General features: G+C 47.3%; 2 protein-coding genes across 2 annotated transcripts in view; one reads left to right on the forward strand and one right to left on the reverse strand.

Annotated features, from left to right (window-relative positions):
- Positions 1 to 9,742: 9,742 nt before the first annotated feature.
- Positions 9,743 to 17,080, forward strand: Cmtm3 (CKLF like MARVEL transmembrane domain containing 3). The gene is made up of 5 exons (XM_075977058.1): positions 9,743 to 10,021; positions 12,748 to 12,903; positions 13,701 to 13,796; positions 14,185 to 14,308; positions 15,668 to 17,080. The coding sequence occupies exons 1-5, from the start codon at positions 9,875 to 9,877 to the stop codon at positions 15,703 to 15,705; spliced, it is 561 nt and encodes a 186-aa protein (XP_075833173.1). The 5' UTR covers positions 9,743 to 9,874; the 3' UTR covers positions 15,706 to 17,080.
- Positions 17,081 to 19,417: 2,337 nt separating this feature from the next.
- The window catches only part of Cmtm4 (CKLF like MARVEL transmembrane domain containing 4), a 56,357-nt gene continuing 48,131 nt past the window's right edge, over positions 19,418 to 27,643 (reverse strand). Inside the window, exons 3-4 of the mRNA XM_075977057.1 lie at positions 25,958 to 26,056; positions 19,418 to 24,013 (exon numbers count right to left, since the gene is read on the reverse strand). Coding sequence (XP_075833172.1) covers positions 23,849 to 24,013; positions 25,958 to 26,056 — 264 coding nt within the window. The 3' untranslated portion in view covers positions 19,418 to 23,848. The remainder of the gene's footprint in view (positions 24,014 to 25,957; positions 26,057 to 27,643) is intronic.

The raw sequence follows: 27,643 nt of genomic DNA on the forward strand, positions 1-27,643 counted from the left end.
GACAAGATTGAAGAATCAGGAAAGGGGTCTGAGTGATTTACTAAAATTATACAAGGTCCCAAAAAAACCTTCAATGATTTTGTACAAAGACTGACTTTAGGTGTAAATAGAATGATATCAGATTCAGCAGTCAGATGAATATTAATTGAATCTTTTGCTTTTGAAAAATTTAATTCAGAATGTAAAGGGGTAATGATGCCATTAAAGGCGAGTTCAGCACCCACACATGAATGGATTAGAAATACAACTGATATCAGATCTCATGCTTATGATGATACTTGGATAGGAGTAGTGACTTCTAAAAATTTCAAGAAAAATCAAAAGGTTAGATGTGTTAACTGTGGTAAACCAGGTCATTTGAAAAGGGAGTGTAGGCAGGGCATTCCTAGGAACAATGATATTTTTCTGGAGAGAATCCAGACAGAAGGCCTCCACCTTCTGGAACATGCAGGGGTGGCAGAGGCCAACACTAAATTAATGAAGGCATAAGTAAAGTAATCCTTTGCTGTCAGGAAATGCCATAGAGGGACTATTGCAGGCTGCCATGTGAAATTTAATTCAATCATCCCCTGTCAACACTGGAAAATACTTAATTAATTAATTAAAAGACTTAATGCCTGTTATGAAAAACCATACTGCTCTGGATGACAAAACAGCTTCAGAAGACAAAATTAAATTTTCAGGAGAAACCAGAAAGTAAATATTTTGGCACACTTACATAAATGATCAAAGACCAAAGCTAAAACTATGAAAAAATAGCATTGTAATTGAGAGTTTGGTAGACACAGGGGAAGATATAATAATAATCATATGAAAGTCTTGGCATCCAAATTGGCCTCTTCAGGAGGTAAGTGTTCAGCTTTTAGGGACTGTAAATTTATCTCAGGTAAAACAAAACACAAAATGAGCAAATGCACAGGGCCAGGGTAGAGAAGACAATTAAAGCAGGTGTGGATAACACAACAATGGATTTATAGGAATATGGTTTGTTACAGTGATAGAATACCCAGAAAACATTCCTCTAATCTTAGAAACAAATTATCAACTAACATATGTTTCTGAGAAAAATATTAGAAGGTATTATAAAGAACAGTCACTGACCATCCAGGTTGTATATAAACAGGGTACAACAGCTGCTGATCTTTTAAAGCTACAAATAGCCCTACATTTAAAATGGTTGACAGACAACCCTGTATGGATGGAACAATGGCCTTGGACATCAGAAAAATTACAGGCACTCGAACGGCTGATACAAGAGCAGCTAAATGCTCAACATATTAAAAAATCAACCAGTCCTTGGAATTCTCCTGTATTTGTAATTAAAAAGGAATCTGGAAAATGGGAGAATGGTAACAGATATAAGAGCCATTAATCAGGTGATCCAGCCAATGGGAGCTTTACAGTCTGGAATTCCCTAATCTTCTTTATTACCTAATGGATGGTCTATTATAGTGATTGGTTTAGGAGACTGCTTTTTTATTATACCTTTGCAAGATAAGGATAGAGAAAAATGTGCCTTCATAGAGCCTACTTATAAGAAATCTCAACCTCTTAAAAGATACCAGTAGAAAAATCTGTCCACAAGGAATGCTAAACAGCCCTACCTTGGGAAGTAGAAAAAGACAAGATCTGAGTAAATTGGGAGCATGGGGACCTTGGGAGAGAGCTGAAGGGGAGGGGAGAGGCAGGGAGTAGAGAAAAATGTAGAGCTCAATAAAAATCAATTAAAAAATAGAGAAAATAAAAACAGCCCTACCTTGTGACAATATTTTATAGAGCAGCCATTTGAAATAATTTCTAATTGGTTTCCTCAATCTAAAATTTACAGTTGCATAGATGATATCTTACTGGTTGGTTCAGATGCAGATACCTTGGAGAAAATGTTTGAAGAAGTAAAGAAATATTTTCCATGTTGAGGATTACAAATTGCTCTTGAAAAAAAATAGAGGAGATTCTATTAATTACCTATGATATAAGAAAGATTTACAAAGTATCCAATAACAGAAAGTACAAATCAGGAGAGATCAATTATAAACTCTAAATGATTTTAAAAATTGCTAGGAGATATCAATTGGCTATGGCCCGCAATTAGATTGACAACTCAAGATCTAAGTAATGTATTTCAAATCTTACTAGGCAATAAGGACTTAAATAGTCCAAGAAAGTTATCAGCTGAGGTTGAGAGAGAATTGGCTTTGGTAGAAAAGAAATTACATAATGCAGACGTGGATCATTTGGGTTGATTGCATTGTGGTTATTTTACCTTCTACACATTCTCCTACTGGAATTCTAATGCAGAGCAAAGATAATGCCTTTGAATGACTAATTTTACCACACAGAGTAAAATATTAAAGATCTATGTAGAAAAGGTTCCTGAATTGATTCTGAAAGAAAAATTAAGACTTCATCAATTAGTAGGAATAGACCAAGCAGAAATTGTGGTACCTTTTACTAATTCTGAAATTTCCTCACTATGGGACAGAAAGAAACATTGGCCAAGAGCTTTCAGTAATTTTTAGGGAGAGATTAGCAACAAACAAATATCCCCAAAGCAAGAGACTTCAGATTACAAAAAGAACTAATTGGATCCTTCCTCACGTTATACAGGGAACACCAATTTCTGGAGCACTGCATTTTATACTGGTGCAAACAAATCAGGAAAGGCAGGTTATCAGTCAAGAAATTTAAGTAAAATGGCCCAAAGCCCTTCTGATTCTGTTCAAAAGTCAAAATTACATGTTATTCCCATTGTATTATTAGATTTTCCAGAACCTCTTAATATAGTTACTGACTGTCAATGTGCAGAGTTGTTTTACACATTGAAACTGCTGAACTTATTCCAGATGATTCAGAATTAACTTTCTTATTTATTCAATTACAAGAAAAAAATCAGAACTAGAAATCATCCCCTGTATATAACACATATCAGATCCCATATGGGTCTAGCAGGCCCTCTAGCCCACAGTAATGATGAAACTGGTCAACTATTTCATCAGAATTTCATAGGAAGCACAATGTTAATAGCAAAGTTTTGAAGATTCTCCCATCACTTAGCAAAAGCCAAGGAAATTATAAGGAAATATCCTACTTGTTCTCTTTATGACCGGCCATCATTTTGCTGGAGTTAAGAGAAGATGTCACAGCAGTTCACCATCATCTTGATTAGAGATGGCCACGTAAAATAAGTCTCACAGGAAACAACAGTTCTACAAGACAATTTTGATTGAGGTAGATTTTTATATGATAATTCATGTCCTCCCCTAAAAACAAGGTTTATAAGAAAATAAGATTTAAAATATTAAAGCTGCACCCCAATGCCTTTATACTCAAGAATGTACCTTGCCCTACCACTTAAACTTTGCAATTTAAAAGTCACCCAGGGGGCTGGAGAGATGGCTCAGAGGTTAAAACAACTGACTGCTGTTCTGAAGGTCCTGAGTTCAATTCCCAGCAACCACATGATGGCTCACACCCATCTATAATTAGATCTGGTGCCCAGAACAGTATATACATAATAAATAAATTTAAAAAAAAGTCACCCAGGTGATGACGGTTTTAAAGACATAAAGGGATCATAGAAAACAGTTGAGGCTTGTGTGGGAGCCCACGCAGGACTCAGTATCCACCTGGAGCCAACTCTGACTTAAAAGTCATTTGAGTTCAAGCTTGCCTGCTCTGCTTGCTCCAGCATCTCTGAGGGCTGTGAGAAAGTTCTGATTAAGCCCATGGGAAAGAGCATTTTACCCAGGAAAGAGAGCACATTATCTATGAAGATACAGGCGAGTGAATGCCAGGCGAAAGCACATCCAGATTAAAAAAAAAAAAAGAAAAGAAAAGAAACTGCTTGCTGCTAGCAGAATTTACATGAGAGATATGAACCTTGTGGGGGCCGAGAAATGCAGGCCCATTTCCCACCATATCTGCTGGTCAGAGAGTTTGGGGAATAACAAGACTTAACCACACCTTCTAGCACAGGAGGTGGCAGCCTGGGCCCTTTTTGAAGTTACATAAACTCGGTGCCATCCTGACAGGTGGTCAGGATGTGCCGATGTATCTCTGCTCCTATGACTGTAACTATGAGGTCACCTGGGGAGGAGGTGTTTTCTGCCCACGTGACCAAGCATTGACCAAGAGTATACGACCTGAGTCATCCCACTCCCTAGGAACAGAAAGCTGATGATGGGAAGAATGTGCTCTCAAGTTAACGAAAGCCTTTGTTACCTTCTCCCCCAGTTTACATTTCTTATCAAAGTTGTGGAAAAATAAACGTGGGGGATCTTTAGATCTGAATAATCCCAGAAACTCCCTCCCAATACTGTCCTAGGTTTTCAGACTTATTATTTTTATGCATCTTCATATTGTTCACTTATATTTCTTCAATTCCCATGCCTCTACCCTGTCAAGAAGTGGTTTTCGTTGACACAGAACCTGCTTGCACTTCCTCCCCAAAACAGTGCAGAGAGGCGATTAGCTGACTGTACTGCTCTTTGTCCTGCCTTCTGCCTCTAGTCTGTAGAAAAGCAAGTTCTGAAATAAACTCTTGGCTGTTTGGCTGTTTTGACTTAACCAAACAGATCTCCTGAATCTATCCTGTGTTTTCTGCCTCAGTTTCTTTCATCTGACATTTCCCTAACTTTAATGCCCTCCAATCCAGGTACCATGACTAATTTTGTAGGAGCAGGCTCCAACAGGTTTGCAAATGTACGGCAGCAGTAGAGTCCCAAAGAGAGCCCAGTTACAAGGTTGGACCGTAACCGTTTTAGAAATTCCAGTGCCAGGTGATAGTCACTTGAAGCACCAGATACAGTGAAACGGAGCAGGCTGAGATCTAAAAGGTAGGCTATGTTCAGCTAGTCCAAATTTATCCCGTGCTTTTTCAGACCCATGGGAACTCAAGAACAATCGCAGTGGGTTTCTGATCCTACTGCACATACTGGCTTTGTGGGGGCCTAGGCAGTTTGGATGCTCACCTTACTAGACCTGGACAGAGGTGGGCGGTCCTTGGGCTTCCCACAGGTCAGGGAACCCTGATTGCTCTTAGAGCAGATGAGAGAGGGTGACTTGATCGGGGGAGGGGGAGGGAAATGGGAGGCGGTGGCGGGGAGGAGGCAGAAATCCTTAATAAATAAATAAATTAAAAAAAATATAATGGGTTAATATAAGCTACAAGAGCTAATAAAAAAATAAAAAATAAAAGGTAGGCTATGTATATGCTGTCGACGGTGGGGCCAAAGAGAACTTTATTTTTGATATTGCAGGAAGACATTTAAGAGATTTTAATTTTAAAAATATTTAAATGTATAAGGCTATGAGACATTCATGCTTATAAAATGTTTTATATTGTTAATATTTGGAATTAAAATAAAGGGTCACAGCCATCGGCACTAAATGCTAACCAGAAACTGGGATGTTCATTTCTTGTAATGCAGCAAGACAATGACCTAAACAGTCTGGCAAAGGGCTTGAAACAGTTTCTCAGTCCACTGAGTCACGATCCTTTGGAGGTTAAAAAAAACCTTTTTACAGGGATAGCCTAGGACCATCTGCATGTCAGATGTCTTCATTAAGATTCATAACAACGACAATACAACAGCAACGTGAACATTGCTGTGTGGGTCGAGGGTCACCACTGTAATGATGTCAGCCACACAGGCTGATACTTCCAGGTTCTAGGGGTCGTGCAGGTGCAGACAAGGCCTCAGGCAGAAGTGCCTAAAGGCCCCCTGGGATGTTAAAGGGCCCTGTGTGATCCACATATGACTCAGCTAAGCCCTTTGTGCACGAGTGGTTGCATCATCCCCCTGTGACTCAGCTAAGCCCTTGCGGGCATGCATGAGCCCCATCATCTGTGTATGACGTAACCACGTTAAACCCCTGTGCGCATGCACTAGGCAGCTTTTAAAAGCTGGACGCACCATCTTCCTCTCTCTAAACACTGAGTTCCCAGGCCTGTGCATGCCCCTCTAATAAACTCCTAAGTGGATTTGATGCGTGTTCCGTGTTTCCTTCTCGCTTGCGCCAGGTAATTTCAACCACAACATGGAAAACTATATTAAAAGGTCAAAGCTGCTAACCTATTGTAGAATGTTAAGAAATACAAGTTAGCGCATGCCTTTAATTTCAGCACTCGGGAGGCAAAGGCAGGCGGATCTCTGTGAGTTTGAGGCCGGCCTGGTCTACAAGAGCTAGTTCCAGGACAGGCTCCAAAGCTACAGAGAAACCCTGTCTCAGAAAAAAAAAAAAAAAAGAAAAGAAAAGAAATGCAAGTTAATATCTATCCTTATAAATGGTCGTTTGTTAATTATAGCCATGCTAAATACTACTGATATAATTAATTACAGGGATAAAACTTTCTTAGTTCCCTCTATATTATTTCAAAAGTTAAGCTTAAAATAAAAAACAAGGTTATCTATTCAAATATACCTGTGTAGCCCAAAAACACTTCATAGATCTGCAGAATATGGCATTTAAAATGTTTATTAAAAGTTTATGATATCAGACAGACTCCCAGATCCTGGCAGTGACCTAAAGTCTCCAATGAAGATTATGGGGCACCATAATGTTCCCACCTAGATTTAATAACCCTGACTATTGGGCAAGATGTCCCAATGTAACATCTGCTGCCAGGACCTGGCCCAGACTGTGGACAAGCAACAGGACACTGGAGAATAGATGGAAACCCTTTTGCCTAGACAAAATGAGGTTGGTTTTACCCACGTTCCTCCACAGAAAAGACTCTCATCTTGTGGGCCTGGTGAAGACCACTATTCTGGTACTTCTGCCTCCAAAGCTATGGAGACCTGGGTATAGCAAACTGGGTACGGACTAGTCGCTGTCATTATTAATAGATTAGAAAGCTGCTTGGTCTGTTCTCTGGTATAACTTATCTTTCTGGGATCTCTGATAGTATTGATGGCTACGCTCTTTGCTTTTGCATACTTTTGAGTCTGGGGTCTCGCCTCAGTGTGTCCTTGGACCCTTCCAGTGTGTGTGCAGGCGTGTGTGACTCCGCACATGGAGGCCAGAAGGGGCTTCACGGGGTTCTCCTCTGTCACTCCCCACCTGTTCTTTGAGGCAGTCTTTCCCTGATGTAGGCATATCAGTTTCTCCCCGAGGCTGGAAGCCAACAAGGCCTAGTGAACCTCCCATCTCTGCCCACCTCAGAGTTGGTGTCAAAAATACCAGGGGAAATGCCTGGCTTGTCACATGGGTACTGGAATTGGAACCCTAGTCAGCATCAGTACGGAACAGCAATCACTGCTAACAGCTGAGGAAACTCTCCTGCTCCCTCCCACCCCCTTTACAGTGTGCCAATTAACATTCTCCTCTGGTAAGTTACCTGTTCGCATCTCTGGGCCATTCCCTCATCAGTGAGTTTCAATTGACAGCCACGTTTTTTGTTTTTTTTTTTTTTTTCGCAGCACAAATCAGAAGTGGGTATCTCTCTCTTGGACCCCTCACTTGTCCTCCTTGGGTACTGTGAGTGAAACCTGGGCTACCAGGGTCTCATCCTTCCAAGTCCTGTCCCAGGCAGCCTCTGACCAATGTCCTCCTTTCTCTTTAGTGAACTTGGCTATCCTCTAACCCAGCCAGTAAGTCCCAGGACTCCTCTTTACTTTATTTAATTTTTGGATTGTGAGCCTAGCCTTTAACTACTGAGCCCTATTTTTATTTATTTTTATCTTAATGTGTGTTTTGTCTGCATGGTTGTGAGTGTACCATGCCATGAAGTATCCAGAGAGTCCAGAAGGAGGTGTCAGGCCACTCCTTGACCCAGAACTGTTACAGATGGTTGTATGCTACCGTGTGAGTGCTGGGAATCGAACCTTTGCAAGAGCAGCAAGTGCTCTTAACAGCTGAGCCATCTCTCCAGCCCTGCCATTCATCCTATTTAGGGCTACCTGGTACAACCTGCCCCCTACCCTAAGCAGCTGGGGCTTCCTCACATCCTGGGTTTCTTGTACCGCTTCCGGATGTACAAGGGAATGTAGGGAATGTCGTCCTTAAGACATCACAGTGCCTTACCATCAGTGCGGAGAAAAGCTTCATCAGGTAAGACGGTAGCAATGGGAGATGGAAGGACAGCTTGTGTAATAATGTGCTTGGTGCATGAGGACCTCAGCTGGATCTGAGTTGAATCCCACATACAGTGGCCATACCAGTTCTGGGAAGACAGAAACAAAACATCTGGAGCTCATTGGCCAGGTAAGTTTTGTGGAATTCCCAAGCACTTGTAGTCCAATGAGGTTTTTGTCTCAAAAAATAAGAGACCCCTAGCAGCACCTAGACGCAAGAGTATTTTCACACACACACACACACACACACACACACACACACACACACGACACACACGTCCGCATGCGCACACCCACGGTTAGAAGGGTCAGATGTCCAAAGGCCCTGTGGCGTCTGTTTGCATGAGGAAGCATCAATTTGTGTGAGGGGGCCGTGGGAGGAAGCAAGATTAGTGATTTAAGCACATCTGGCTGACAAGGAAGAAAGCAGAGGCCTCTTAAAGAGCCCCACAACAGTTCAGGGAGCCGGAGTGTGGGACTTTTGGGTGGCAAGAGAGCCTCGGTGATGGGCTAGTGGTGAGGGAGGACAAGGACAATTCCCAGATCTCTGGTTAATCCAGCACAGAAAGAACCCAAGCCTCAGGCAGTTAACAAAAGAGGCCCGAAGGAGGACAGGCTGAGAATTGACGGGAGTGTGGCCAGGGTCGGGAGTGTGGCCAGGGAAATGACCGGGGAAACTCCGAGCTGAGAAGGAAGATGGGCTAGCCAAGGACCTGCAGGAGGGTGGCGGGAAGTAGTGGGGAAACTCCGGTAGGGACACAGCAAGAGCTGACAGCTTGCTTAGAGCCGAGCCAGGAGAGGACCAGGTGAAGAATCTGCCCTCGAGATGTCTAGGCTTCTGGAAGGTGTAGGGCACAAAGTTAGTTCCAGCTTAGACAGAGAGCAGAGTCGCTAAGAAGGGACAGTTAGGTGGTCGGCGCTTCGGTGCGCTCAGGGGAGACAATAAGTGGGTCTGGGTCCTGGAGACAAACAATACTAGAAAACTCCAGGCCAGTAGGCCGCACAGAGCACACCCGGCTGCTGGGGTCCGAGGGGACTGGGAGGACCTGGGTACACAATCCAAGGGGGCGGGGCGGAGTGGGAGAGATGGGGAGGTGGGCCCTAGAAGGCAGTGTGGAAAGGGGTGGGAGAATGGGGCAGGAAATAGGCAGGGCAGGGTAAAGGAGGCCGGGGGTGGGGGGTGGGGGGAGGACGGGAATGTTAGGGGAGAGGTAGTAGGGAGGTGGAGATTGTGGGGCAGGGCCAGGGATGGGCGGAGAGGCAGTGTGGTTCAGGGGGTCAATGGATGGGGAAGTGGGCGCGGCAGAGTCGAAGGGGGAAATGAGAATGAAGGATGGGTGGGGGAGGATCCTAGGGCTAGTGAGAGGCGGAGGGTGGAAGTAGAAGGATGGAAGGCGGGGAGAGACAGACTGGGCTAAGTCTAAGGGGTAGTGGGGGTGGGGGTGGGGGTGGCGTTGGTTGGGGGCGGGATATGGGCCGGGTAGAGTCAGAAGGGCTGTAGGGGAGGCGGAGATGGGAAAGGGAGGATGGGGGAGGAGAGATGGGCAGGACAGTATCCCAGGGACATTGTGGGGGTGGTTGGAGAATGGAGGGCGGGAGGGTGGGCGGAGCAGGGTCCGAGGGGCAGTTGTGGGTGGGGATGGGGGAGAGGATTGAAGGTGCTGGAGGCGGGGCAGCCGAGGATGAGTCCCGGGGACTAGTCTAACTCCACTTTTTCTCCTTCCGCACAGCGGGTTTCCGCTTCCCTCCAGGGCACTGGGTGAGGCAGTGAGGCCGAGGCTCGACGAGGTAGCGCCGCTATGTGGCCCCCGGACGCAGAGCCGGAGCCCGATCCGGAGTCCGCGGACCGCCCCCGAAGTGGCAGGACCGTGCCCGGGCTCCGCGCCCTGCTGCCTGCGCGCGCCTTCCTCTGCTCGCTCAAAGGCCGCCTCCTGCTGGCCGAGTCGGTGAGTGCGCGGGCTCCCCGGGTGCCCGAAGCCCGGTCCCTGCACCCCTAGCCCGGGTTTCTGCGCCTCCCGCCCAGGAGAGTCTCTCGAAGTTGGGCCACCGCCCCCAAACTTCCGACGGCTTCTCTGTGGCTGAGCTGGAGTCAAACTCAGGCGGGAGCCGTGGTTTGCCGGGCTTCTCCAGCCTACGGAGTTCTCCAAAGGGACCAGAAGACAAGGGTTCGGGGACCTGGTCCCTGCGGGCGCCGCGGCCTGGCCGCCGTGTGACCTCGAGCTCCTCCGCTCGCTTAGAGCTCCTTCAAGCCTCGGTCTCCTGCTCTGCACACCCTCCCACCTCCCTGGTTGAGACCCGGCCACCCGTGGGGTGCAGATCCTGCGGAGTGGGTGAGACCGGGGCTGCGTAGAGAAGATGCAGACAGACCGCTGTCCCAGGGTGGCGAGTCAGCAGGGTGACTTCATTCCCTTCTTCCTCCCTCCCCAGCCACACTCCTTCCTCCTTCCCCCTTGTCCCCACCCGACGAGGGAGGTCTCCTTTGTCCTAACTACACTCCTGCATCAGCGCGTGTGGGGCGGGAACTGGCACGGGGCCTATGGGGATGTTAAGAGGGGCGGGAGGAAGGAGGAAACAGCCCATGGCGACAGCCATTTGTTGCTTAGATCCCTAGCAACTTGATATCTGATCTGTACCCACTTGAGGGGGGAGGGGCGGATGGGAGATGAGAGAACCAGAAAGTGCCTTTAACTGCGTCTAGGAAATTTGACAGGTGACTCAATCGAGGGTCCCTGAGAAAAGATGGGAGGGTTTCTGCCCTAGGATTATTTCCTTGTACCCCAGGACACATGGTAGCGGCATCAATCCCGAGGTCACCAGTAGACCTCAATACTTTGTTCCTAAGTGAGGTACCAGGCAGACCTAGAACCCTCTCTTAGACTGGCCATCTCAGATCTCTGGAAGTCACGAGGCGAGGGTGGGGAGGGATTTGAATTACAGACCATTGAGGAGGCTTCTGTCCTACCCTAGTACCCCTTCATGGATAAGGGGTGAGTGCCAGCCAGAACTCACAGATATCCTTGACTTAGTCGGCCTAGGTGTCAGAAATCCAGGCCTAAGAAAATAAGAAGGGAAAGGGGTGAGTTCAGAGGGTAGAGGGGAGCCGCTCCTAGTCCTTCCTCCTCTTGGTCCCAATGCAAGTCGGGAGTCGGACGTGGATAGGAAACTAGGGGAATTGGCCACCAAGAATTGGGGAATGAGAAAAGAGGACTCAAGTGTGTATGTGTTCTGGTGGCGGGAGGGGAGGGTGTCACTGTCACCAGAATCAGACTCAGTTGAGGGGGAGAATGAGAACAGAAAGAGGAGAGACATAAAGGCAGCCTTTTAGCAAATACAGTGGGAGCTGATGACTGGCCACCTCAAAAGTCTTTCTCTAAGCCTTAGTTTCCTGTTTGCCCCGGGGCAGTTCAGCTTCCTCCATGGCATGTTCAGGGGAAGGGGCAAGAATGGGGTCCCAGAGATCATCAGTTCATTTGTCAGAAGCAGCCGTGGTAGTTCGTTCCTATAGGACATCCGCATTTCCCCCTTCGGCCCCTTAAACTACTGAGCTGTGGACAGACTCGAAGCCAGCCATAGTGGTAGACATGCGCCAAGACATGGAGGCCTTTAATGCCCTAAGTACAGATGTGATACCCTATTAACTGGGTGACACCAAGTCTGCTGCTTTAAAAGATAGGCTGTGGGTGGCACATGAGTGGCGGTGAGGAGCAGAGAAGTCTAGAAGTTTTAGACAGAACCAGCGAGAACTGGGCTTGAAACGCCTCAGCCCTAGCATCTTCATCTTGTTCCCCTGCCATACACAAAGTCTGCAGGACTCACCAGTAACCTTGGCATCCCCCACCCCACAACCCCGTGGACCAGGCTTCTGTAGATCGGTGTAGCCAGCCCCACCTGAATGGTACAGCAGGGACCCACAATCAAGCCTGTCTCCAAAGGAGTTAGAATTTTGTTGAGATAGGGTTTCATGTATCCCAAGCTGCCTAGAACTTTCTGTATGAAACTGAGGATGACTTTGAACCTCTGCTCTTCCTGCCTCCACATCCCAAAGTGCTAGTCACAGACTTGTACCACCAAGCCTGGTCTATGCGGTGCCTAGGATCGAACCCAGAGCTTTGTGTGTAGTAGGCAAGAACTTTACCAGCTGAACTGCATTGCATTGCTAGCCTCGTGCATAGGTTTAAAAAAAAAATTTGCAGATGCACAAAAGTGTCAAAACATCCCTGCCTCCACCACGTGAACTGTACCGTGGTTAACACTGCTCTGCCTCCTTTATTCTGTGTCCATCAACCTCCCTTGTGCTTTCATACACTCAAAATCGGTTGTAGACATCAGTGCATTCAGCTTCAAACACTTCGGCATGCACATCATCGTCCAGTGAAGTTAGGGTTTTCATGAAAAGTACACATCTTGGGTACCGGTAGGGGTGTGAGTTTTGAAAGCAGTAGCTTTTAGCTCTGGCTTGCCCCCTTGTGGACACAGCTGAGTTAGGTACATTCCACTGCAGAGTCAGGAAAGAAGCTGAGCAGCCCAAGGTGGCCTGGGGGTGGGGGGGAGGCTAGAGCTTCAAGATGGGGTCCTAGCAGGGATTCAGCAAGGTATGGGGACTCAGGGTCCTGGCCTGGCCTGGGGGGGGGGGAGGTGGCAAGAATGTTTGACTGTCCTTGCTCTTCCGCAGGGACTCTCATTCATTACCTTCATCTGCTACGTGGTGTCCTCGGCATCTGCCTTCCTCACGGTACCTCTGCTGGAGTTCCTGTTGGCTGTTTACTTCCTTTTTGCTGATGCCATGCAGCTGAATGACAAGTGGCAGGGCCTGTGCTGGCCCATGATGGTAAGGATCCGGGGACCCAAGAGGAAGGGGTTGGCTGTCACCTGAAGAATCTGGGCCTCCACCCCCGCCCAACCAGCAGCACTGGGACAGCGGGACCTGATAAGTTGTAAGTCCCCCGCCCCCCTGCGTTGTTCTGTGAAGCTGGGCACCCAAAGAAGGCTCCTGACCACCAGGTGGAGCTGTTGCTCTGGTCTTGGAGAAGGAATGTGCCTCAGCCACAAGCATTCAAGCCATTTTCAGCAGGGTGGAGTCACTGAGGGCTTGTGGGACTTCCTAGATTCTAGTCAACTGGCACCTGCCCTTGTTTGATCACCCGAGGACCTTACAGTCCCGAGAATGCCCTTTAATGGATAAAGTGGATCATAGAAAATGGGTCGCAAAGGTTCCCTTGAATTTATCTCCAGCATCCATGTAACCACCTGGTGGCAGCTGCCCTCACTGTAGCCCCACCCTAAGGACTAAACAGAGACTAGGATCATAAATGGATCTCTCTGTGGCAAGGTCAAGCCTCTTGGAAAGCTAGACTTTCTCCACTTCCCATTTGTGCCAAACTGCAGAGCCAGTGATAGCATAGTAAACAACCCATTTGCTACCCACAGAGCAGAGAAAACCCAGCGGGACCAAGAATGGGGCAATATAAGCTACTAGAAGCCTGCAGAACAAGACACATGAAGAATAGATTAGGGCCAGGGCATACAGGTGGAGCTAGGACAGGGACTCATGCCCTAGGGCTAGGGCTGAGTGTGTTGGTTGCCCGTGCTGTGGCACCTTCAGTGTGGACATGTCTCTCTCCCCAGGACTTCCTGCGCTGTGTCACGGCTGCCCTCATCTACTTCGTCATCTCCATCACAGCTGTCGCCAAATACTCAGATGGAGCTTACAAAGCAGCTGGAGTGAGTGGCTGCCCTGCCCCCTAGTGGGCTTACCCAGCAGTGCCCCTTCCCTGGCGCTCCAGGTCATCCCCCTTGGCACTGGCTTCTACAGTGGGACCCGGGCAGATCCGGCCCCTGCTTAGGCACTGGGTCCCTATGTGGGTCTCTGCCATGCCAGTCTAGTTAAAAGTTTAGTCTGTCCTGAGTTGAGCGGCTGTGTCTACCAGGCTCACAGCCCATCTCCCCTATTTGCCATAACTCAGAAAGGCTGTGCCTGTCCATCCGTCCTGGTTGGGGCATTTCCTCATTGCTGCTTGCATATGCCCAGGCTCTTGGTCCATGAGCCCAGTCTTCATGATGCTTCCGTCCACCATGTCCATATGCCATATGCCATGCGTGTATCCCACAGGTTTTTGGCTTTTTTGCCACAATTGTGTTTGCAATTGACTTCTACCTGATCTTTAATGAAGTGGCCAAATTCCTCAAGCAAGGAGACTCTGCAAATGAGACCACAGCCCAAGAGACAGCAGGAGGTGAGTGGCCACTCCGCAGGGTTTCTGAGAATCCCCACTGATCCCTTTTAGGATCGCTGTAGGGCTCTGCCCTTCCTTGGGGACACCTGGTTAGTTTGAGGCTGAAGTAGGAAGTGTCTCTGAGACCAACACACTACGCCCTTTCCCCTTTCCCGCTTGGGAGCCCACAGTACCCAGGCAGACACAGGCACAGTGGGCTTGGTTTTTGTTGTTGTTGTTTTTGAAATAGAACCTCACTCTGTTGTAACTCATTGGCTTAGAACTCATTTTGTAGCCCAGGCTGGTCTCAAACTCATAGCACCCCTTATCTGACTTGTTTGGATCTTTTTTTTCTCCAAAGAACATCAATCTGGGCCAGGTACTTCTCTGGAGCAGGCCATCAGTACTGTGTGGCTAGACAGAGTTGATCTCAGGGCTGATCCTGGCTGTAGGATCTTCCCCATTGTACTAAATATCTGAAGTAGGACCTAGATGGCTAGGTTTAGAGGCTACCAGTGTCCTGTTGGGATTCCTAGACACTGTCCCGCTGCTAAAAAGTGAATGTCATTGGAAACTCATTCCTGGTCTGTGGCAAACAGGTTAAATGCTCCTGGATGTTGTCTTCTAGCATTTGGGACCTGCAGCAAATGCTGGCCAACCAGCTCAGGGATCAGAGCATAAATGTTCATGGAGACATGCATTTTGAATATTTGGTGTGGTTTTAATAAAAGACAGTAGTTTTTGCTGCAAAAGTATTTATAATTGGTCTATATGTTAGCTATGACTATAACAAGCTTGTCTTACTTATACACCCCTGGCTAATGGATGAGGGGTAAGAACCAGGGCTTGGAGAGGTGATGAGCATTAAAATACAGCCACCATTGCTAGGGTCAGGTACTAGTAAGGCATGAGATTCCAGAAGGTTCTACAGAATAATCTTTAATGGTGTGATTCCAGGAGCCTTTAAAGTTATATCACTAATTGACTTTAACATGACAAAATGTTTTATATTCATCTCACAATATAAAATAAACAGCTAAACCCACAAAATACATTTACAAAACAACAACCAAAAAGCTTGTCCATTTTCTAGTGTATTTTAGTTCAGGAACAAGAAATTGTTGTCTTTGCCTTGTCCTGCTGAATGGGGGTGGAGAAAAGGGTGTAATTGTACAGCTCTGACATCCTCAGGTGAGAAGGGACGTCCTGGGAAAGATGCATTTGGACTTTGGGCTGAAGAGAAGTGCCTGCCCTATCCCCTTGTAGCCCAAGGCCCAGCCTGTCACTATGGGAGAAGCTGGGCCCAGGGCTCCTGCTGGCAGTGCCCCCTCCTACCCACACTCCAGGGACTATTGCCAGCACTCTCTACTTTCCTTTCAGATCATTCCAACTCCAGCTCTGATTCCGACTCAGACTGAGAAGGCCTGTGTGTGCCTGCGCCTGGCGCCACTCAGGCCTGCCATCCATACCGTCCTGATGGGGCTACAGGAGCATGACAGTGGACACCCACGGGAGAGCAGACCGAGGAGCAGGTCTCCAAGATTATGGCCCCTGAGCCTCACACTCAAATTGGTTGTGCTGGCTTAGCACTGCTGAGCTGGCGCCTGAGGAGACTGAATATCCTGCCTTCTCCTGTTTCTGTCCTGAAGACCTGAGCCTTTGAACCTCGCTGCCCCATGGGAGAAGAGCAGACATCACATGGAGCCAGTCACTGCGGTTCAGGCAGCTGCGTGGGGAGTGGTCACAGCAGGCTGACCCACCCAGCCCCGGTGGGCTCTGCATGGAGGGCTCCTGTTCACGCCTGCACTTTGTTGAGAGGACTTTCAGGAATCTTTGTCCGAGAAGTTTCCCTCCTCGCTGTAAAATGGGGAGAAACCCAACTAGCCAAGTCTTCCATTGTGGGTCTGAGACCTTTTCAGCAAAGAGCCCAAAGACCTGTCTGTCTACCAGGGCAGTGGCGGTGACAAAGTCACATGTGGCTGGGCGGGCCCAGTCAAGCCCTCTCCTGGGAGCCACCTGGACAGGCCTGCTGACATGGGCCTTCTCTGTGTTCACTTGGGGGTTGATGCTGTGTGTGTCTTTGATGTTTTCTAACTTTTTTTTATAACGTTTTTATTCAAAAGCAATGTAACAAATGGCATTTCTGTGGCCCGAGAGGCCCCATGAATGAGCCAGAGCTCCGGGCCCATGTCTTAAGCTGTTTGTAACCTTCTTCCTACCTTGCATGTAAATCCCCTCCCTAAAAGAATGCCACAATGGATTAAAAACAAAGTGCCTACCTGCTCAGAGTGTGCCCGACTGAGAAACGCACCCGCCGCCTGCAATAACTGCCCATTTCACTGGCCACGGTGGGTCCTGGTGGCCGCCAGCAGTGGTGTGGCAGTATTCATCTCTGCTGGGCAGCAGCATCTGACCGCCACTGCCTTTTACTCAATCTTAGTCGAGCAGGCAGCCTGGTTAGGATGGTGTGTCCTCCAACAACCAAAACCTGGGTCTTGAGCAAGGGAGCTCAGAGCAGCTGCTATGAGGAACCCAGTCACCACTCAAGCCCAAGTACCTGGGGAGCGGCAAAGCCTTCTGCGCACCATCACTGGAACGCACACTAAAACACATGGACAGCCAGACGCAGAGGCAGGCTGTGCAATGCCCTGGAGCCTGGCAAACTGGTTACAGCCTGTTGACTGTGGCTCTGTCACCTCTACAGAGCAAATTTGTTTGCAGGAGTGAGGAGAAAGGAGAGACTAAAACGTTTCATGTGTCCATTTATTAAACAAGAACTCCTTCATGACAATATTCATTAGTGATTAGTGTTGAAAATTATTTCCCTCTACATACAAAAATACAGATTTGAACACTATGAAAACAATCAAGACAAGTACCATGAAAAATTGGTCCTTCAAAGGAAAGTGGGGAGGCTGAGGGCAGTGTGAGGCTCTGTCGGCTGTCAGGGGCAATCAAGGGGAGCAAACGCCATGGGGCTCCCACATCACTTATTTCAAGCACGGGGTGAAACCCGAGAGTTGGGGGGCTCACCCACAGTGGCCATGTCCAATGGGCCAGGTAGGCGAAGTTCAGTACTACAAACAACACACATCAGTTTGTTCAACAGCCTTCACCTTGGAATGCCCACAGCCATGTCTATAAACCACCAAAAAGACAAGCTTTAGCTGTGCATGGTGACACATTCCTGTACCGCAGCGTTTACGACAAAGGGCAGGATGATCACTTACAAGTTAAAGGCCAGCCAAGACTACCTAGCAAGACCCTGTCTCAAAGAAAACCAGGCTACAGAAACAAAATGTAGTAACTATTGAACACTGTCCCCCAAAGTGCCACTAGTTAGATGAAGTGCCAGTGGCCCATCCTGCCAGGAAGCTGTCACTCAGCCACCTGATGACTTTTTTTCCCCCGCAGAACCACGTTTTGACTCTTCAAAAGGACAAAGACAAGGAGCTACAAGTTAATGTCTCAGAGAATCCGTACCTTTACTCAACAACGGCTCGGTGAGCTTTTCCTGACCAGACAATCCAAGGAGCAGGGCCAGGAAAGCAGAAAGTGGCTAAGCTGTGCCCTGGCTTTATCCAGCCTGTCACAGCAGGGGACCTACATTCAGGCCACCCACCAGGGCCTCCACAACCCTACCTGGAATCCAAGTGGGGTGAGTCCCAGAGCAAGGCTGAGGTGCTGCTAGGAAGCAGTGGCCCTTGGCCAGAGAACAGCCTGAGACTGGCTAGGGTGGGAGGGCAAGGAGCCAAATGCAAGCTCTTTCTGTCAGACTCAGTGAGCAGGAAGGCAGGGCACAGACAAAACTTGAAAAAACGAGACCACTTTCCTCTTGCTGCAGGTGAGCAGCAGCTCTCCCAGTCTAACAAACAAATGATGTCAGATAGAATTACAGGGACACGACCTTTTTTACAGAAAGGTCCTCTGACTCTCAGGCCTAATCAGCAAACGTGCAGTGTGGGGAGAACACGGTGCATGGGGCAGGAGTTGCTGGAGGCGTCTGACTTTGAAAACTACATAGGAAGCTTAAGACGAAAATGGCCCAAATGTCAAGACCTAGGGTATTGTGGAAAGCAATATTGAAAGGACACAGTCATGCTACAAAAATAGTGTTATCTGTTTTAACTAAATGTAACCCCCCCAATTCCATGATTGACAAGAGTGCTTATGTGACACATGGAAGGCACCAAAGGTGAAGTGATTATTTATCATAAAATTCACAAGGACAGAACTGCCTACTTAAAAAAATGCAGACTGTAATAACTAGCTCAGTGTTTCTGCCATGAGTTCCTAAAGTCCTTAAACTTCAACATACACAGACAGCTTCACTCCTTAGCATTCTTCCAGCTGGAACCATGTCAAACAAAATCAACTTATTAAAAAGCAATGCTTTTAGGCAAATGGGTCAATTTCATCATGATCTGAATGATTTTTCCAATGGTTAGTAATGACAGAGTTAGTAATGAAAGATGGGCCTGGGCCACAGCAAGCCCTTGCTCTTGCCCTCTCTAGCCTTGACCCAGCCAATTTAAGCCCTGAAGGGTTGTCCTCTTCACTGCCACAAAAAGGGAAACAGAGTTGTGAAACTTGCTAAATCTGTAAGCAAAGCAGGGTTAGCAGAAGGAGGCGGCATCAGTCAGGCCTGGCCCTGCCTTAGGCTGGAGTGAACACAAGCCTCCTGCACTGTCCTCTCTCTTGGCCATTCCTTGGGTAGCTTTTCTGATTAAAGGGGAGGGGGGAGGAGGTAATTTCTGCTGAGGTATTAGCAGCATCTCTCTTTTCAGAAACAATTATGAAAGAAAAACAAACAAACCTCTTGGCCCTGCCCTACATCCCATTAACAAAGCTGAGTGAAGTGACTGCAGGCATGTTCTTACCATGATTAATAACGAAACAAGCCCCGCTAACCTGCCACAGTCCAAGTGACATTAACCCTTAACCAAAGGCTCACCGGAACTGGAAGTATCAGAATAGAAAGGCTGACAGGGTAAACCAATGACACAAATATACCGTTTGAGGGCCTACAATCTCAACTTGATTCCGGGCGAGTGGCTAGTGCTTTGAGAACAAGAGACTTGTGCCCCTCGGCCACATACCCTCTTTCCTCTTAGGTATTTTTTTTTTTTTGAATAGGAGAAACTGGAAAGAAAATAAAAATTCCCAAAGCCTGAGAACTTACATCCAATGCTACACTGACTATCATGAAATCCAAGAGAACATTCCCTTTCAGAAGAAAATTCTAGATCTAACACGGATGGCATTTTCTTTCGGAGATAAAGGCTACATAAACATAGATAGGTCAAATATTTCAAATTACTTTCTCAACCAGACAGATCTGATTTCTTTTAAAGATGTCTGCTGAGAAGAAAAACAATAGATTAAGGAGGTGAGAGCTAACAAAGTCAAGAGAACAGGCCCGTTAGGTCTGTGTCCTGCCAGGAACGCACCTGAGGCAGCTATCACCTGCTCAGACCCAGACTAGATCCCAGCACTGGGGCTGGCCGTCTCTAACATCCAGCTCTTGGCCTCAAGTCCACCGGGGAGCACAAGCCCTCACTCTTCTGAAGAGGAGGCATAAGGACATGTTTCCAGTGCAGCAGGGGGTATGAACACATCAAGTGCCATCTATGCTGTCTCTGTTCCCGCTGCAGCCTCCTCCTCCTGCCAGGCCTGTGATGCAAACCTTGTGTCCACCAAACTCTCTGCCTAGCTGGCCCCTATGGGGTAGGTGTGATAAAATAGGAGAGAAACCCTGGAGACTTCACACGCTAGAAGCATTTTTTTTTTCCTGCTTGAGAACCAGTTAACAATTCTCTATCTAGGAAGCGTATACCCCATCCCTTCTGCTACCTGCTTAATGTCACTATGCAGGTGACACCTTGAGAAAAAGGCAGTTAGGCAGGAGCACACAAACCATGAACTATTGTGTTCTGAACACAGATGGCAGAGAAGGAACCACCTACATGGTCATTAAATTAGACACAAGTCTCCATGCTCACAGGGATTCTGACCTTCAGGCCACCTCATAGACAGGGAAGGGGCTTTCTCCACATAGCACAGTTTGTGTCACACACAGAACTAGTCAAGACTCATTCAAGGCAAGCAAGAATTCACATACGTGCAGGGACAAGAGAGTTAGACCTTCATTTCTTCTAAGACTGCCTGGACCACTAGAAAAACCTTCAAAGAAGATAGAAGAAACTTGAAAAGAGAAAAAAAAGTTTTCAGGTGAGCCACAAAACTCTCTCCAGAAGCACCCAGCACAGGTGGAAGCCAGGTGTACCAGGTCTGCCCATGGGTGTGAGCCTTCTAGTCACCTGTAAAAGGGCCCCAAGGTCAAGTGCTCACTGCACAAGGACCACGGCTGGTCCTTGCTGGCTTCCCTGTGCCCAGGCTCTACCCACTCCGGTGTTTTAGCACGTTGCTAAGAAAGATATGGGCACTGGGTGTGGGCAGCTTTCTGCATTCTTGCTTTTTCTGTAGACAAAAGCAATCTGCCCTGCATGGCAATCACTTTAAGTGGAACTTCTCTGAAGAGAATCCATTCCATGACTGTGTTCACCCTTCCTAGGAGGCAGTAAGTACCTTGGGTTTCCTTGCTCTCCATTCATAAAGAAAAAGGGCTTACCCTTTGTGCCTTTTGCAGGAAGGGTAGAGAACAGTGGTGAATGCCACCCAGTCAACAGATACAGCGCCACACCTTCTCTGAGGATGTCAGTGTTTACATCCATCCAAAGTACCAAATGTGAGAGGACTTGAACCCCACATCTCCATGGCCACACCAGATGCTCCCAACAACTGCATTTCCCTTCAAGTTTTGCTCCAACTGTGAAAGTCAGTCATCCCATAGGGAAACAAAATAAGCTAAGGTTGACTTAAAATGCCCAAAACCTAAGTACTCTGGTCCGTAATAGGCTTAATAAACACAAAAATATGCTTTTTTTCAATTTGCAGAGATCATTTAAAAACCCAGATCTAGATTATTTTGTTTGCATAGAAGCATGACAAGAAAAAGACAGGCATCCTTGCATTCCCTGTAGGCAACCATACTCCCTTCCTGGCTTCTCCTCACCACGTTGGCTGTACAGGAGTGGGGCTGTGCATCACGCTATTAGAACGTGTATAAACCACTTCTGGCTCTATGGGAGCTAGTTAAATAGTACAAGGAAATACATATACAAAAGCCACAGGGAAGCTTCATAACACAAAGGATATTAAATAGTTACTGGGATATAAATAATTACAAAGATAATTCTGACACCAAGATGCAACTAAGTCAAGTCTTTCAGGCCCTAAGACCCTAGCACTTTTATCGTATCTCAGTATTCACGGTCTCACTGGGCCTCGGGATTATGTCTTTCAGCTGACAACACTCTCAGAGGCCTCCTTTCAGCACATGATAAAATGGTTTTATTGAAGTGACTTGGGAAAATGAGCAGCAATCCAGTCTGAATGCTTCTTTCTTCCGGCTCACTTCAAAGGTGGCTTTTTCCTGAGGCCCAGAAACATGATAGAGCTCAGGGTGGTCCTTCCGGGAGGGGGGGGATCTGATATAGGCCAAGTCTTTGTGACCCTATTTTAAAGGGAATTTGATTTCGATTGTGTAGACATACTCAACAAATTCAAAATAACCATGTAAAACAGATAGAAGTCCAGATGTCATCCACTCCCCCTGTATCACAACATGCAACAGGTTCAAAGTTGCAACAACACAAGGTATACTGACAGCCTCACGACATTCAAGGACAGAAATCTCTACCAGGAGCTGGGCAAGGGCCAGACCCAGGCCGCATTCTAGAGGAGAAGAGGAGCAGGGAGGGGAGTTATCCCAGACTAGCTGTCCTTTGAACATGTGACCGGATACTGCCAACATGGAACCTCAGCAGCACTGAATTACACCTGGATGCTGGCTTTCGGGAGTCAACCTCTAGTACCCCTCAACCCGGCCCCCAGCCAGATACAGCCTGACCCTACTTCCTGTGGACTCCGGAGCCCAGCAGTGGTATTTGACAACAGCTCCTCCTTGCTACTCAACCATACATCACTGCTCTTCCCTGAATGATGCAGAGCCATGCACACAGGAGCACCCACCTCCTCAGACTTTCCTCCCCCAGCCTTGCCACCCGCTTCTGGGTTATGAACTACAAAAGACACTGCTCAGGCTATGAACAGTCTCAGTAGGAGATGGTGGGGGCTCTCTGCTACTGCAATACCTTTCCAACAGCCATGTCTTCTCGGTGAGGCTACACACAAAATATTAGAGCTACAATAAGGTCTGTAAACATCAACAGTTCAGAGAGAGAACCTGACATGTTAAAACAATTTTCCAAAAAGATATAATTAGTCTCTAACAACAACAACAATTAACAACAACAACAACAAAATTACAGCATGATAGGGGCCTGCTCAACTCATTTACCACGAAAATAATCTTCAGTTTATCAAGAACCAATCCAAAAGCCTGATGTAACTAGAATTCCTAACATGTTCCAGGACTGGTGTTCATAATGAAGACACTAGGCACCCAAAATGACAATAGTGCCTATGGCACATCTGTGGAAAGATGTGTCCTGGTGCAGATTCAAGTATTTTCAAATCCTAGATAAACTGACTCTGAATCACTTTAGAGCTTGTCTTGGATATTCAGAGAATTAGACACGTCCATACAATAGAAGTGTGAATTTGAGTGTGCCACTTTTTAACACACATACATACACACACTCTGCCTGCCCCACATACACACACGTGATCTGTGAGCCAGTGCCACTACTGGTGGACATACGGTTTCTTCTGCAGCTTTCACCTGAGAAGGTAAAGGTGCGGAAACTGCCGCAATTCAGCCTCAAGATGTGTAAGGTAGGCAGGGGACTGGAAGAGATGATGGCCTCCACCCCAGGAAGTGAGTATGGCCCACAGGAAGGTGATTCGTTTGAGGAGGAATCAAGTGCTCTCTCAGCAGGGTAGGAGACAAACGGTCACTGTTCTGTGAGTCAGTGGTCCCACAGGGCACTAGGTTTTCCTGTCCCTGTAACATAAAGACCTGGCAAGGAGGTTACAGGAGCACATCTATTCACCAAGCCCCTCAGTCCCACCCAAGCCACGCTGGCTGCCTAGGTGCCCTGGGCATGGAAGACAATGAGGTGGATCTAACCAGCCAGACTCAACACTCACTCCTAGCTCCCTAGGGGTTGTCCAAGAACCTCACTGCTGCTGCAGCCCTGTACCGCTATCTTCTCAAAGCCACTTGAGTTTAGACTGGTCACAGATACACAAAGCAGGGCGGCTCAGAGTCAGATGAGACTGTGTGTTCTGAGACAGACAGTTCAGCCCTGGAGCAGGCACTGAAGCCAGCTGCCCCCACAGGCACCCAATGCTGGAGGACCTGGGCTCTTCAGGCCACCACAGATCAGTCACTCTAGGCACCCTTTCCCAAAGTGAATTTTTACCAAACAGGACAAAATTCAACTGGACCACACAAAAATCTGGCGTGCTGAGAGAAAGAAAACTTGATTAGAAGAATGGGTGTGAGGGCAGCGGAGGGAGGACTCCTGGAGGGTCTCATGTGTCCAGGCGCTGGATCTCGGGGCGACTGTCCACATCTCTGGACTCAGTGCGAGCTCGGATGTAGTCATTAGTGCTCTGCTGGCGGAGGCTGATTCTCCGTTTCTGCACAGCCAGGAATGTGCTCACTGCATAGGCTGCTGTTGCCAAGAAGCCAAATATCTAAAATACACAATCACAGTTTACCCTTGTGCATGTGTCCTGAAGCTGAGGCTGAGTGTTGTCATAGGGACCCAAGCAGTGTGCGGCCCCTTCCAGTAATACCAGATCCCCAGCCCTACTCAGGTCGCGTGACCTACGGAAAATCTAGGCTGGCATGAAGACAACGAAAAGGTCTTTTGAGTGTTTTAAATCTGTTTCTTTTCTTCCTTCTTTTTGCTTCTCTTTGTAGACCAGGCTGACTTCGAACTTAAAGAGATCCACCTGCCTCAGCCTCCCATGATTAAAGGGATTAAAGGTGGTACCACTACTGCTTGACTACTTTTTGTTTGTTTTCAAGACAGAGTTTGTGTAGTTCTGGCTGTCCTGGAACTTGTTCTCTAGACCAGGCTGGCCTCAAAAGATCAGACTGCCTCAGTCTTCCGAGTACTGGGATTAAAGAAAGTATGTGCCAACACTACCGGGTTTATTCTCTCTCTCTCTCTCTCTCTCTCTCTCTCTCTCTCTCTCTCTCTCTCTCTCTCTCTCTCTCTCTCTCTCTCTGGGAGCAGGGGAGTACAGGGGTATCATGCATTTGGAGGTCAAAGAATAACCTTGGGTGCCAACCCTCTCTTGTTTTGGACGAGGTTTCTTGTCTTGGGTCATGCTGGCCACCTAGATGTCCTGGGCATGAAAGATAAGGAGGGTGAATCTAACCGGTCATACTCAACATCCACCCATGGCTCTCTGGGGGCTGTCCAAGAACTGCACTGGCTGATCCATCCCTGTACCTCTCTACCTTGGGACACGTAGTTTCCTTCTCAATGCTAGCTGACCCCATGAGATTCTGCCCTAGGACCGCTGGTATTATGGGTGTACCTGTTACCACATCCAGCTTTACATGGGTTCTGGTAGCCGAAACTCAGGGTCTCATGCCTACATGGCAAGCACTTTGCCAACTAAGCCAGCCCTCCAGCTCATTATCTTTTTAAAATATTTATTAATATTGTTATTACTATATTATTTTGAGGGTCTCACTATGAGGCCCTGGCTGATCTAGAACTTTCCATGTGAAATTTAAGGAAACAATCCTGAGTGTTGGAATTAGAGGTGTGCACCACCACACCCGGCCTTGAACTACTTTTATTTTTAAATCACAGAAGTACCTCTTTTACTGCATGCAATTCATGATCACTGGACCCACAAGTAAAAATATAACAAAGACCAGATATAATATAGAAAGAATTGCGTCTCACAAGAGAACTCGACAGGAAGCCATCAGGCCCATGCTCGTATCACCACGCCCTCCTCCTGCCTCTCACCTGGGCAGCCCAGGCAGATGAAGTAGGATTTTAACCTCTTAGTCTATAGCTTGATGGATCTCCTGACGTGTTGGAAGAACAATCAGCTTCATATTTTATTGCTTCATGCTTATTCCTGATGGTAGTGGCGCACACCTTTAATCCTAGCACTCGTGAAGAGAGGCAAGCGGATCTCTGTGAGTTTGAGGCCAGCCTCTGGTCTACAAAACAAGTTCTAGGACAGGATCTAAAGCTACACAGAGAAACCATCTTGAAAAATAAAAAAATAAAATGCTTATTACATGCATTTATGCATTATTTTGTGCGTTGGGGTGGGAGGTGTACCACGGCACATAGGTGGTTATAAGAGGACAATTTGGACCTCGGGATGGGATTTAGTCATCAGGCCTGGCAGCAAGTGCCTTTTACCCACTGCACCACCATCCTGCTGGCCCCATTTCCTACCCACCCTCACCCATCACAGGTGATACATGTTCTTTATAAACCAACAGCAAGCCGGAACAGAGCATGGAGAGTGAACCCTCTCTGCTGTCTGACCACCACCCCCATCTCTGGAAACACTTGAAGGAGGGTGACTAGGACACATGCCAGGGGACAGTCTCAGAGGTGCAAACTCAGCCTATTTAAACCAGTCTAGTCTGCTTACCACGGCAGCAATTTCCGCTCCGGTTTTGTGGTTTAAAGCAGCCAGTACAATTGAGGCAATAAAGAAAAAGAAAGTGCTGAGTCCAGTGTTGACCAAATCCTAAAGAAAAAGAAAAAAGTAGAATAATTTGCAAAGCAACTGAAGAACTTTCCAACTGAGGCCCATGAAGCTTGTTTCTCTTGTGTCTGCAGACGTCATTCTCAGTGTCATTGCTCACTGGAGAGAACGTGATATACCTTTACCTCTTGTCATCAAGTCTTGACTTAAAGAGCAACCAAAACTGGTAACGCTGCTTACCATGCAGCGTTCGGGTTAATTTATTTGCTTGTAGTGCTGAGCATCAAACCCAGGCCTTTTACATACACAAGCCAACAGCCTGCCACTGAGTACCCACAGTCTTCCGATGTCACCTTTTTATTTTATGTTCTAAGACAGGGTCTCTCTATGTATCCTTGGCTGGCCTGAAGCTTGCTATTAAGACCAGGCTGGCCTTGAACTAAGAGATCCCCCTGCCTCTGCCTCCCAAGTGCTGGGATTAAAAGTGTGTGCCACCAAATCTCGCTTCGTGTCACCTTTTAGAAAAGGTTCTCATATCATTTAGATTAGGCCAAGCTTACCAAAAATATAAATGTACTGAAACTAGGGCATCTCCCGGTATTCTCTCCTGTATGCCATCTAAAACATGGCATTCATACACTGAAAACAGACTTTCTTAACAGACTTTCAAGCTTCTGTACCACCAAAGCCTGGAGGATTTTCAACAAGCCTTTTGCAAAGTGGGTGAGGTTACTAACTAACCTAGTGCTGCATGGGTATAACTGCTGCCTTCCTTGTGGAAAGGACGGTAACAGTGACTCAGAGACACAGCCACTCGGGACCTAGCTAACGGATGACTCAGACAGGCTGCACTGTTTCTCTGTGTTTTAAAGTGGGGATAGCAATCTCTTCTTCCTGGAGCTGCTCTGGAGAGTAAATCAATGAGCCAAGCACAGTGTCTGGCCTACAGTTGGGGTCCTTCTTTAAGCATTCACCAGCACTTCTGTTATCCCTGTTTTAGCATCAGGTCCTCAGCATCCTGGGTCACACCTCATAGCCTCTGAGTTTCACTGGAGAAGCAGGAAAAACCTAATCTGTTTAAGGGGCTGGTTGACTACACCATCAACACTGGCAGATACCTTTTTTTTTTCTTTATCTTTTTTATTCTATTTTTCTTTTTTTGAGAGAGAGTCTCACTGTGTAGCCTTGACTGGTCTAAAACTTGTTATATAGACCAGACTCAAACTCACTGAGTTCTGCTTGTCTCTGCCTCCCAAGGGCTAGGATTAAAAGCACAGGCCACTACCCAGTCAACACTCTATCTTAATAGCACCATGCCCGTGCAGCAGAGACCCAGAAGCCAGGGCTCCTGCTGAGCGTCTGTGCGGGCTAGAGGAAAGCTGCCAGGCAGGGAGCGTGGGCTCGGTCCAGAGCTGACTCCCAGCCATCATATTATTTAGCACACTAGCAATTGCTGCCTGGATCCACTGAATCGATGCATAACCAGGAGCACTCGTCTCAACAGTGACCCGCGGAGACTGATGCTTGCCTATAATCTCAGCACTTAAGAGGTGGCGGCAGGAAAATCAGGAGTTCGAGAGCATCCTTGGCCGCATAATGAATAAGAGGCCAACCTGGAATACATGAGAT

The sequence above is a fragment of the Microtus pennsylvanicus genome, chromosome 6, assembly GCF_037038515.1.
Source record: "Microtus pennsylvanicus isolate mMicPen1 chromosome 6, mMicPen1.hap1, whole genome shotgun sequence".
Classification (NCBI taxonomy): Eukaryota; Metazoa; Chordata; class Mammalia; order Rodentia; family Cricetidae; genus Microtus; species Microtus pennsylvanicus.